The following is a 10,966-nucleotide window of genomic DNA, read 5'->3' as shown; positions in this document are numbered from 1 at the left end:
CTCTATATTTATTTTTATATTGTAAATATGGATACGTTTTTTATAAATTATTTATAAACAAACATGCGTTTAAGATTTTTTTTTTTAATATAGTATTTGTAAATTACGTGTTTTATCCTAATACCATGTATTAAATATCATATTTTATTTTTTTAATGTTTTATTTCTTTCTGATATACCTTTTAACTTTAATTTCAAGTTTAATATGATTTAACAACTAGCATTGCTGAAAACAAGAAAAAAGAAACTAGTTTATTCTTCTTTTATCCTTATTAATATACGTGATTGTTTTAACTAGTCATCTCTTTAAATATTTATTTCTAAATTAAAATTTAATGTTTTAAAATTTGTTATTAATAGTTAAAAATAATGTTGCATCAAATATAATTTACTTATATGAAATCTAAAATATAATTTATATAATAAAATAGTATTTAATACAAAATTTAATATTATACTCTAAAATACAAGTTAAATCAAGGCAGTTAGATTTAAATTAATAAGAATGATCATTTTACATTTCTCATAATATAAAAATTCATAATCAATAAAAAAAAACTACAGTTGATATCTAGAGACTTGTATAAAGCCTTTATTAATGTTGGAAATAGTTTTAGAACTTATTTATTTCTAAATAATACTGCTTTGTATCTATGGAAGGTTTCAAAATTTATTTGCATTGACCACTAAAGTACATAATTAGACTGCATTAAAAGACAAACTTAAATACATTTTTTTATGATTCTTCAATTAAAAAAACTAAAATTTTACCTTGTAATTTACGTCCACCTTTATTGTACTGTTGTCAAGTTGAACCTCAATTGTGATGGAAGAACAGTACAAAAACACTTTGAAAAATGTATCTGAGTTTTGGCCAATAATAAAACCTGTCTCTACTGCATAAATATGTAAATGGCATAAATACTTGTCATGTGTTAGGTCCATTTCACTGAACCAATGCATGATAGTGTTGCCATTTGCAGATCAACACAAGTTGCTTCATTCAAACAGAGAACCATGTGCAGCACCAGAACAGGTGCTCCTACTGGCCAAACATTTAAAATTTTAGGGAGCATTTATCATCTCTGAAAAACCATTTTCAAACATTGAAAAGACTCAACATTGTATCAAAGGATCAGAAATCTACATCTCCAAGGTGCTTATCATATCTAGTATCTTTTTTACTACCTATTTGTTACTAAATCTTCTATTCTTAAAATTTTATGCATGAAGATGATTAAGATAATAGTCTATTACCAACATTTGCTTAATATATATATATATAGGTATTAGTCTGAATGAATGAAGAACAAAACTATTTTGAATCATTTTAGTATCATCCATTCTTAGTATTAATATAACGAAATGTCTACTAATACCAAGATTCTCAGGTATGATTGCATTTGAATTTAAACTTGTGTCAGTAGCATTACACTTCAAAAATCAGTATCAGCCGTTCATTTTTGTGTTGCCTAGGTTAGCTCAGGACATATATCTTCCAACAGCCTAGGTTCACTAAAGGAATCACAATGTGGCCCCATTACAATATCTTGAAAACATTATGATCAAATTTCAATTTTCTGGTGGTGAATAATTCAAATTTACAATGAGATAGTTGCTTATGAAAACCAATTCTAAATCACTAAGTTAGACAAAAAAAATAGATGAGACGAGTGAAATCTGAGTATAGATTAGTTAAATATTTGCATTCCATCAAGACTTCCACACATACTAATTCGTGCACCAACAAGTAGCTACAAAACCAAATCCTCCAAATTGAACAAGGTCTGGCAATGTTAATATGTAACTTCATTCAGACAGGAATTAATATGCATAGGTTTGGAGGCCTTGTTTACAATGAATTTCTTTACAAAGTTGAAGTATCTTAAAAGAACCTAAAAATCAATATTTTTTTTTTCTTTCTTCAATTTGTAGTTATTCTGGAGGGGGGTGCCCAAGGATAAATTCAGTTTTCATGACATGCAGGACTATACAGCTATCACCGAGTGTTAACTCAAGGAGACCTAAGATACTGACGCCATTCTTCAGGTGTTCCCTTTCTTAATGTCAGCATTCTCAGGGCCGCAGCAGTTAGAGGTATGGCAAGAATGTCATAGTCCTTTGGAGCCTGAATTACAAGAGTAACATTCACTTAATCGTGAAAATGGAAACATTAAAAAGCCTGAATACGTTGAAATAGGTACTATGTTTCAATTCAACAACGTAAGTGAAAGTTGGAATTTTAACATTGGCAACTCCTTCTTGGTAGCCATTATGTTGCTCTTTCATGAATTATGGGAAGAAAGCAACTGTGTTGTAGCTAGTTAAGTAGGTGGTACCTTTGGGACCTTAATCAACTTCATTTTTGCCTCCTCCAAAGTTTTTTTACCCTTTTTGGAGTTGCATTTGGCACAAGCAGTCACCTGTCATCAGAAAATACTGAGTTCTAGATCCATATGTAAAGGAAGAAGCTGATAAGTAACGAGGGAGTAACGAACACCTATTGTGGCTGGGAAGAAATTATTGATTATTGAGTATTCAAAATCAGATGATTAACAAAACTGGATTGTTCAAAAAAGATGCATTTGACAGAATAAGTAGATAATATACTTTTACCTAGTGAAAGCTCATGCACAAAAAGAATATAATTGACTATTTTCCGTTAGGAAAGTAGCCCGAACATGTTGCCCAAGATGACAAGACTCACATTCAAAAATTTGTAAACATGAGAGATGAGCAATAATATTTTTAAAATGTTTACTTTAGGTGATCTAATCCATAATTAAGGTCAGGGGATCCTAAAATAGCACCAGTGGTAGATGATGGAGGTTAAAGATAGAAAGTAAATGTGATTAAAAGCCTATGCCAATTATCTTTCCAGTATAAAAAGAACTGAATTCAAAGTTAATGAAAGAAGAGGTATAGCTTGACTAATTCAAAATGGCTTTAGCCTTTGAAGCATTTGGTGGATGAAAATTTTGAGAAAAGAGGAGGAATACTAGCAATGTGATCAAAAGCACCAGAATCCAATATCCAGGATCTACCTAGCATAGAATGAGAGAATTGTTGTAGAATTACCAGTATGGACCACAGCCATAAAATATGGTTCGATTAAGCTGTTTTGATCAAAAGTATTCTTTTTATTCATTATCTAACAGAATGTTACTGGGATCAAAGGTTGGACTTGGTCCAAAAGCCATTAGAATGTACTCTCAACCACGGTAACACAATAGGGGCTGAAGAATAGAGGTAAATGTTGACAAACATGAACAATGATGAGTACAATAACCGACTTCCAAATTGAATAGCAAATAATGAACAGTGAACAGAAGCAGAAAAACAGCCTACGTTTGGGTAAGGAATTTCAAAGGAAACTGAAATTCTATAATTTCATTAAAGTAATTGAATTATTTAAAATTAGAGAATTTCAATTTCCACCTTAAAAAATAAGAATTTGAAAATTTTGATATCTTCAAATTCACATTTTGCTCTTTGTATTTTTCTTTCAACTCGATTTTGCTTTTGAACATCATCTTGACTAAGGCTGAGACATGAGACATGAGACATGGTCGGTTTTTGTTTTCTTTTTATTGATGTTAATAGAATTTATTTTGTAATTTAAGTTGTAGACACTATTATTTCTTGCTCGACATTAATTAAATTTTTCTGTCAATGTTATTTTCTAGCTGATATGAATTAAAAAAATTTCAATTCATGTCTGTCATGATTATCTTTTTGTCAGTGTTTGCTATGATTTTTTTTTTATCATCAACAAAGATGTTATTTCTTGTCAATATTTTGTTAGGTTCTTTTCTAATGTTAACTGGAAAACTTTCTGCCAACAATTAGGGTTGCGCTTTTATACCAATGTCAACAGGGAAATTTTTTCAAAAGTTGGAAGAAAAAAACTCCAACCATCAGCATTATAAAAATAGCATTAACTATGTTAACTTAAATAATTGTTCACAACTCCAACTAAAAACAATGTCGATTAACGTCAATAAAGTAAAAGTTTAGTAAATATCACTTAAAAAAATCTTGACAAACTTCAACCGACAAACAATATCAACCAAGACCGACTATAAAAATAATCATTTTTTATATATTTGATATTTAAATAATTTTCTGTTTTGGTGGTAATTGAGATACTTTATCCAAACAAGAAACTTAAAATTCATTAAATTTGAATTGTCTTGTCTAAACAAAACATTTAAAACATTAAATAATTTAAAATTAGATTAATTTAAATTCAATGTATTTGAATGTCTTAGAAACTATGAAATTCCAAGTCCAAACACAAGGTAAGGGAGGATAAAAATACTTGTCTGAAATTTGCTTGAGTGAAAAACACACTAAACCCAGGGATATATATACAAAACAATTACATAGAACAAGTAAATATAAGACGCAATTTATAAGAAAGGATAATTAGGCTAATAATAAAACTATCTTTAAGTTATGATGAATCTTGGAAACTTAGAAAGTGGAACATGTTTATTATTATGTAGTTTCCAGCAGTATTATCTATATGCATAAAAGATTCTTACTAGATTTTCCCATGTCCATTCTCCACCTAACGCAGCGGGCACAACATGATCAATGGTCAAATTCTCACGTGAAGAGCAATACCTGATGAGAAGGTCATATCATATCAGTGCAAGGATTTTTATCTGAACTAACCTAATTACCTAAGGTAAGAACACCTTTGCATCCTTGTGCTCAAGGTAATTTCATAGGAAAGCTAAAATTAAAGGTAAAACACAGGAATCTCCTTCTGACTGATAATTTATTAGGAGTTAGGTTAGTCACAATAATAGCAAGATACTTGGAGGAAGATCTTTCTCTTATTTTCTGCTCAATTCCATTTAAATGAAGTCTTTGTTTTCTCTTGCCTGATTTTGTTTGTGGTTTGTCATAATTACTCGACAAGCATGAAATGTTGAGAAGGGTTACATCCATTATGCATGGCTCTTCATTATAGGAGCAATGAACAGACTCATGCTAGCTAAGGGCTTCCATAAGGAACAAGTAACAATTTATGCATACAATTCACACTACCCAATTCTAATACTTATTCCCATAAATTACAAGGTGAATGAATCTTGCTGTGCCAAACTAGAGATTGGGGAACAAGAATTTTATATTCGAACCACCCCCAACCAAAGGTAAAATTAAGTTGGATTTAGGTTAAAGTTCAGAAAATTGATGCTCACTTCAATAGTTTTATTTTTACATCTGAAAGTAAAGGAGGGAATTCTTTTCTAGGTCTTATGTCTCCCACAAAATGGAGAATCATTCCTATTAGAGGAAAAAATGTAAAAACAACTTCTAGGTCTTCTTTACTGCGATAGTGTAATGTGAGCATCAACTTAAATTGCATAACTGAAAGCATGGCCACAGTTGAGCTTTTTACAGGTGTATGTACTTCAGCTTATCACAAAGTTGGCCTTATATTGCTTTCCAGGTTTAAAGTCTTGTCCGTGAATAAATTGTTAATTAATACCATGGACGGCTGTACTTGCAATTCTGAAGATATCTATACATGGTGTTAGGAACCAGCATTCAAAACAAAGAAAAACATGGTTTTATTGCTTGACCGAAAGTGGATAGAACGAGGAGAAAGATCTTTCCTTCACTAGTTCCACCTTTCACAATCGACCAAGCCCTTGTTGGGTTCTTTCAAATTCATTTTCACAAGTCCTCTCCCAACCCAACCCTTACTTCCCCCAACTCATCTATTTAACTAACCCCTTATTATTATCTCTCTTCGTTAACTTGTAGTAACCACTTTTTCTTTTCTTTCATCTTCCAAGCAACTTCCAATCTGTCCTAACTCCTAACACAGTCGAATTCTTAAAGTCTAGGAGCTGCATGGATCTTAGTAATATCAATTCTACAGAAATATATATATATATATATATATATATACACACACACACACACACACACACACACACACATATGAAGACCCCTAAATTCCCTTCAGTAATTTTGATTGACTATTCAACTTGGCCAATTGATATGTTTGGTATATCGGCAAGTTTACTTTGGCCATCAATGGCCTAACACAACTCTCCTCCTTAACCCTGGCTAGGGGCAGTACGAAAAACAATATTTCTGTTGTGTTGTGGTGAATGACAGAAATTAAACATATTTAGATTTGTTAAAAAATAAAGTTCAACACAGAGTACTTACTGACAGGTGTAATTGTCTCGAAATAGTATATTTTTTCGACTAAGATTGTTCTTGATTATTCTTCTTTTAACAACCTGAAGTAAATGAGGAACCTGTACCAACCACCAAAACAAAACTAAGTTGAGCTCATTCAATGGGCCAGGCAAATCACAAAAATTTTCAGCAATAACCATTTGCTTAACAATCATTATGATAAAATACAAAATATACATGTTGATATTAAATTAGAGCCACCGGTTTTACTGCAATGATGGGAAGCACCAGAAATATTAATAAAAACCAAAAGCATATTATGTTGTGCATACCCTTAAGACAGCTGGTATATAGAAAGATCCACTGGGGGAGTTCACTGTCTTAGCATAATACTCCAGTACATCAGCCTGGAAAAGTGAGATTTCAAAACAAAATAACCACATTTCAATGTTTGTCTAAAATAAAGAAGAAATAGAGTCAAAAGCTGTAGCCGGAATCAGTATATGTGTCAGTATCTTGGTATGTGCAAACTGACCACCAGGCCTGGGGAACAAATCAAGTTCAAATTACACATATTGAACCAAAAAGAAAAGGATTACAAGCTTGGTTCAGAGATACACCCCACTTTTGGAAATGATACATGCATTAAGAAATCCCACCAATTCATTAAGAAGATTAGTTTGATTTAGTTTAACATTACACATATTCATGTCTATCATAATATGATAAAATACATTAAATAGGCTTATTGCACACTGTAATTAACATAGCAAAAAAAAAGTTGAGCGAAATATCCGACCTTCTCCATAAACTCCAAACATATAGCACGTTTCCAGCCTACGACATTTACTGGCCTGGAGCAGGATGACAGCAGTCAGAACCATAAGCAAACAACTGAGCAGGTGTCTTGATATTGGTGACTATACAAGAGAAAATAAATCGTCACTATTTCATACTATTCACACACACTAAACACTGAGGTTATAAAGTATACAGTATTTCATCCCTGAAAAATCGATAACTGGCAGGAAGTGTTTACACCACTTAGTTTCAAAAGCATGCAGCGTTGACCAACTCATTATCAATATAGATTTTTGTACTTATCTTGATTGAAAAAACAATAAACAAATAAATAGTGATAAATATGAAGCTGTGTGTGTGTAGAACTAACATCCCAAATAATGAAAATGTTCCTTGGTAGTGATCCTGAATTTCCCCAAGCAAACAACAAATATGTCATAAAAATAGTCACACAAAGATAAAATACACATTGATATCTAACATCAACTATACATATGACCAAACAAGAGCTTCTTACAAAGACTTAGGTAATTCTCACCTCTTCAGCTAGCCTTTTGGGGATGAGTTCATTTCAGTTCAAACCTAAAATGGTATTAAAACCAATCATAGTCCTGACATTGGACAGGAGTGTGTTGAAATCCCACATTGAATCCTCACCTCATGAATTTACTCTTGAGGAAGTCAAGTCCAGCCCAAACTAAAGTGGCAAATGTGTAAAGCTAAAAAAATTAAGGAATGGATCTACCATTGATGGCAGAAGTATGCATTTGTACATCTCCCTATACTCACAAATCCTTCTGTTAGGCAAATGGCAACAAATCAAACCCACTGTTTTTATAATTTTTCCACGGAGACTTCCCCAAATAAAGGAATTATTTATTACCATCACTCCAAATAGCACAATAAATCACAATCAACAACTTGTCAAAACTCCCGAAGCACCAAGTCAGGCAGTATTCCTAGAGATACAACAACTACCAAAACCTTACTATCAAACCAGCTGAAAAGGTTAAGAATCAACAAAGTACAGAAATAGGAATTATAAAAGCATTAGACCACCCTGATGTGTAAAACCCCAAATGAACTTTCCCAATTCCTGTAAAACGTAAAGAGCACAAATATTATTACTTTACATGCACAGCAACAGCAAAAGAAATGCAAAATTTTGCAAGAAAGAAGTAACCTGTAAGCTATGTCCAAAACCAAACCACGGAAACAAGACAAGCCATCTCCGTCAAACACATCATCGTCCTCATCAAAATCATCGTCCTCATCTTCATCATCATCCTCATGATGAACACTCCCACTGCCAGCAGTGGAGCTTGCCCCCGCATTACAACGGTTGCTTTTGTTACACAAAGATGATGTTGAAGCATAATAAATCCTAGCAGAAGAACCTATGCACCTTGTTTTTCGCTCGCTGGTCTGAACTGATCTGCACTTGTAGAGAAAAGGGTCTTTCTGATCCAAAATAGAAGACACGCCCTCCCCATTGAAGAACAACTTGAGCCGACCCTGCGTAGTGAACTGTGCCATAATACCCTTCACTTACTTTCTCCTTTAAACTTGGAAAGTTTGTACCTTTCTGCTGAAACTTTGCCACAAACACTGAGATATTTTTATTGGTAGATCATTGAACAAGGAGACCCCATTATAGGTCGGAGAGAAACTTGAAAAACTGAAACATTGATTTTTGCAGGAAAAGGACAAATGACCCAACAAAATTCATTCTGGCCACGGAAAGACCCGTTACCACACATTATCTTGTCTTCCGAATATCCTCTGTGTTTTCACCCCAATTCACAAATATGCCACTTAAAATCACCTCATAAATTTGAAGTAAACAAAATTCCACTCTATTTTTTCTTTAATTTAAACGTCTGTTAGTTTTTATTATTTGAGGTCATAAACAATTAATACCGTCGTCGAGTGATTTTTTTTTTGATTGTATAATAATAAATATAACGTGTGATAATTGGAAATAATCGAGTTTGAGTGCCTATAAGGAGCTTATTTGGAATGATATACATTAATTAAATCTACTTATTTTAAATTATGTGTTATAATTTCCAAGCTTTTTTCTACTAATATTTTTTTTAATCGCTAACTTTTAATGTTGATAGATATTGCAAGACTTATTCTTAAGAGAGGTGACTAAGTAGCTTAAGAATTTTCTCCTAATATTTCTTTTAATTGTTAAACTTTTAATGTTGATAAATGTTGCAAGACTTATGTATTAAAAGAGGTAGGTAAGTAGCTTAAGAATTTTATAACTAGCCTGATAAATAAGTATCTAAAGGATGAGAATGGAAATTATTTAGAGAATCCTCCTAATCAATCACAAAACATATAGATACAAGTTTCAAGGTAATCTATAATACTCAAATACAATATATATTTATTCTTTAATCCGTGTGCATGTGATTTTTTTACTATCTTCCTTTTTATAGGAAAAAAACCTACAAAATAAAGAAAGAGCATCAAACTCTAAATACCTTTATATAAGCTAGTATAAGGGACATGCATCCTTAGAACAAGAAATTACAAGTCAATATATAAATATACACACAACATATAAACCTGATCTTTAAAGAATGTAAAATGATCTTACCCTTTTTAAGATGTCTTTTTGATAAGCAAGATTAAGTTCCAGTAAATTAAGATTGTGATTATACAAGTACTATAAATAAAATTATATGTACATAATAAAACTATATGTACATAAAACTATAAATAAAACTACAAGTAAATGAAAGGAATGGTTAAATAAAACTACAAAACATAATTATTCCAACCAATGTGAATGAAGAGAAAGCAAATCATAACATAATCATACTATATGTCTTATTAATTTTACACTAGTACTTAGCTAACTCATAAGATAATCATACTATATGTACAAGGAATAAAGTTATAGCTCTAGTGATTATAGTTTGTAGTTTTAAAAAATACAAGAACAAAGACTATTGGTTTTAAAGTAAGGGAGTAAACGTAAAACCAAGATTTGGATCATTAATTGTTATTTATTATCATTATACTCAGAATGAACTAAATTTAGACAAAATATCTGGAAAATAGTGTCATTCATAATTAGGTAGTAGGTTACTTATGTTATGTTGTGTTAGACATTGCCTTTAAGGCTATTTATGTGATTATAAACTCGTGTTGAAATAGTATAAAAGTTCATCTCTGCTTTTATATCTTCGTGGTTGACTTGAAAACTCTTGAAATAAGAAAATTCCTCCATATTTTCTCTAAGTTTTGAATTCTATCCATCCTGCATTGAGAAAAGACTTTGGAATTTTTGTTGAGTTTTACTCACTATTGACATTGTCTTTGTCCATTGAAATACACAATAATAATATGTATGAATGTTTTGGATCCAATTTCACATTCTCGTATCATAATAATTTCTGATAATTTTGTGATGCTAGGAAGTATCAAGTCATGTGCCTATTAGGTTTAAGAAAATAGTCAAACCCAAAACATAAGTGAACTCAATCCACATATTCTACCAACCAAATCAAGCATCAAGACAAAGTATTATGCAACAATGGCAAGAATCAATAACCATAACAGAACCAACTTTAGTACCTTATTAAGGTTATCAAACCTCATATGGAAAACTAAAATGAAATGAAACACTTTTCATGATAAACTAAAAAGGAGATGTTACCTAAAGTAAAGATAAAATAGGACTGCAAACCAAATACAAAAGAGGAGAACCAAAGGAGAACACGAAAGGAAAAACAAAGGAGAATGTGAAAAAGTTTGTAGGAGAAGTAAAGGAGAACACAATGAACGATACTGGAGAAGGAAATGAGAGAATGGAGAAGGAGAGGATTGGAGAAAGAAAGGAGAGAACTCAGGAAAAAAAGGTCGGAGAAGCAAAGGAGAGAATGCATAAGGAGAAGGTTGAAGAAATAAAGGAGAGAACGTATAAGAAGAAGATAAAGGAAGCAAAGGAGACTAACACTCCGATAAACAAGATTTTTTT

At 31.7% G+C, this 10,966-nt stretch overlaps 1 protein-coding gene across 1 annotated transcript; it reads right to left on the bottom strand.

Annotated features, from left to right (window-relative positions):
- Window positions 1-1,681: 1,681 nt before the first annotated feature.
- On the bottom strand, window positions 1,682-8,781 carry LOC106753919. The gene is made up of 7 exons (XM_014635803.2): window positions 8,153-8,781; window positions 6,968-7,022; window positions 6,501-6,575; window positions 6,196-6,287; window positions 4,548-4,629; window positions 2,340-2,423; window positions 1,682-2,128 (listed from the first exon to the last, which is right to left on the bottom strand). The coding sequence occupies exons 1-7, from the start codon at window positions 8,503-8,505 to the stop codon at window positions 2,015-2,017; spliced, it is 855 nt and encodes a 284-aa protein (XP_014491289.1). The 5' UTR covers window positions 8,506-8,781; the 3' UTR covers window positions 1,682-2,014.
- Between the last annotated feature and the right edge of the window lie 2,185 nt (window positions 8,782-10,966).

Source organism: Vigna radiata, unplaced genomic scaffold (assembly GCF_000741045.1).
Source record: "Vigna radiata var. radiata cultivar VC1973A unplaced genomic scaffold, Vradiata_ver6 scaffold_7, whole genome shotgun sequence".
Taxonomy (NCBI): domain Eukaryota; kingdom Viridiplantae; phylum Streptophyta; class Magnoliopsida; order Fabales; family Fabaceae; genus Vigna; species Vigna radiata.
This window is presented reverse-complemented; position numbering and strand designations above follow the sequence as displayed.

Bases quoted from the DNA above. Each gene is read 5' to 3' on its own strand.
- LOC106753919 (XM_014635803.2), bottom strand. From the start codon at position 8,505: ATGGCACAGTTCACTACGCAGGGTCGGCTCAAGTTGTTCTTCAATGGG. The intron at 6,288-6,500 runs GTATGCACAACA...TGGTTGGTACAG, and splicing joins ATATACCAGCTGTCTTAAGG to GTTCCTCATTTACTTCAGGT. The intron at 2,424-4,547 runs GTAAGAATCTTT...TTCTGATGACAG, and splicing joins AATGGACATGGGAAAATCTA to GTGACTGCTTGTGCCAAATG.